Source organism: Geospiza fortis, unplaced genomic scaffold, assembly GCF_000277835.1.
Source record: "Geospiza fortis unplaced genomic scaffold, GeoFor_1.0 scaffold130, whole genome shotgun sequence".
NCBI classification, from domain to species: Eukaryota; Metazoa; Chordata; class Aves; order Passeriformes; family Thraupidae; genus Geospiza; species Geospiza fortis.
Genome location: NW_005054300.1, coordinates 8,587,885 through 8,590,051, shown reverse-complemented (window position 1 = coordinate 8,590,051; position 2,167 = coordinate 8,587,885). Strand labels below are relative to the sequence as shown.

At 45.5% G+C, this 2,167-nt stretch overlaps 1 protein-coding gene across 1 annotated transcript in view; it reads left to right on the top strand.

Moving 5' to 3' along the window:
* The first annotated feature begins 1,825 nt into the window (after nt 1-1,825).
* The window catches only part of HECTD2 (HECT domain E3 ubiquitin protein ligase 2), a 33,575-nt gene continuing 33,233 nt past the window's right edge, over nt 1,826-2,167 (top strand). Inside the window, 1 exon segment of the mRNA XM_031061630.1 lies at nt 1,826-1,870. Within this exon segment, the coding sequence (XP_030917490.1) occupies nt 1,868-1,870 (3 nt within the window). The 5' untranslated portion in view covers nt 1,826-1,867.

Here is a 2,167-nt window from a genome sequence, read left to right as displayed (position 1 = left end):
AATATAGGCATTGAGTGTGTTTGGCCCTTTGTCAAGGCTCCCAGGCCACCTGGCCAACAAATTCATGAAATCTGTAGAATGGCAGTTGCATACTTCTTTTTAGTTTTGAAAATTGTGTATGTGGTATATCCCACAAATCTTACTGATGGAATGTCTTTATCATGTTTTCTTACTGTTCTATTGCCCACTACCCCAGTTCATCACTTTGCCAACAAATTACTGCAGGGTCTCCATGCATCACCTCATTACATGCAGCACTGCTACTCCCAGCTAGCATCCATCCATGCTAGAAAACTGAAAGCCTATATATAGATATGTCTTTCCCAGTTGTGGTTATATCTTTGACTCCCTTGTGGATCTATGAATGATATTGAAATACTTTTAGTTTCAAACTCTGGGCACCAGATGTATGCTACATTAGTTAAAAGTAAGAAAATGTGTTTGCTAGTTCAGTATATGGTCATTTCACTCTCTTACAAAAATAGGAAGAAATTTTTGTGCCTATTTTCATAATTGTCATGAGTCAAAATATTCATCTGAATTAGTTCAGTTCAATAGAGCACTTGAGCTTCAAATAGCACAGGAGAGCATGGACAACAGAAGTTGATGTCTTTGATGTTGCATTAGCTTTTTTGTGAGCTAAGCTTGGTAGAAAACTATTTCAGTGTTTTTGACACTGTCAAAAATCAGGCCTTTATAGCTCAATGGAACTGAAAAAAAGTATTAATTTGTTTCTATACTTGCCTTTCTACATATATTTTTTCTTTATTTTGCTCTCTTTGTAGGCTCAATGGAGCAAATCCTTCGATGTTTCAAGCTGGCACAGCTCCACAAAACAGTTGTGCCATTTATTTCTAGCTGGGGACTGCCACTGGGTGCAAAGCTGCTTGTATTGAAGCTGTTGAAATTACTATCATTATGTTGTTTCTTGGCATGGAAAGGAAAAAGATGAGTGAGTGTTTGGGGGGCTTTGTTTTAAGTGCAATAGGCCACTTATTCATGCAAACTGCTGAAAGCCACTGGGAAGTAACCACAGTGAGGAGAGCGAACTTCTTGGAAAACCAGATCTCATATTTAACTTGGTAAGGAGACAAAGCCATTTCTTAATGAAACCTAAAAAAACTCCAGGTCTGCCAGTTCCTTCAGAAAGGAAAAGCCTTTTTCAATGTGTTAGATTAACACTGCAGTACCTATTGTGCCATTGCTTTTATGACTCTTACAGAAATATTTCCCACAGCTCCTGCAGGAGCTACTTATGTAGTGCCAGTGCTCAGAAAAACCATCACGTGGTTTTCCACCACCTGAAAAACAATTTTGAAGATTTGTTTCACGCAGTCTGTAATGCTATTCACACTCTGTTCCTGAAGCTGGGAGAAAAACTCTTCTTCAGACACAAAATTAGAGTGGTCTGAAGGAAACTTGTCTCATCTGGCAGCTAGGGGTTTGAAGAGCTTAAACTGGATGTAGGTTGGTGTACAAAACATTGTCCCCCTCTCACGCAGCAGGGTTCCTGCAGCTTCACCTACCAAGCCAAGTGGCGGGTCAGTACCAAGCCAGCACGTGTGACATCTGGTCTAGATGGTGTCTTGCAACCAGTTCAACACAGCACCTCTTCTGAAGATGGCATTTCTTCACACACTTACAGCAAGGCTCCAGCACAGCATGGGAGCTGCCCTGGGGCTCTGACAGCGGTACCGCCTCCGGCTGCCCGAGCCCTGCCCGAAGGGAGCGCCAGGACCGACCGCTGCACAGCCCTGGCGCCGCTCTGGCTTTGCCAGCACGGACAGGACCACGCTCGCACATCGGTTACGCGTTCATTCCCCATGATACGGTGCAGTCCTTCGCAATAGGGCTTCGACTCCACCATATGGTATAGTGGGCACGGTGTTATTTGGTCGAAGGTTGGACTTGATCATCTCGAAGGGCTTTTTCAACTTTAATGATTGGACGATTTCTGTATTTTCTCGTTGGAGCGTGACCCGAAGCGGCGAGGAACGTGCCGTGGGGTGACAGCGCGGGGTGAGAGGTGCCACTGCCAGCACGGCCCAGGACAGTGTGAGAGCTGGCACGGCCTCAGGATAGTGTGAGAGGCGCCACTGCCCCAGGGGGGTGTGAGAGGTGGCACGGCTGGCACGGCCCCAGGGGGGTGTGAGAGGTGCCACTTGCC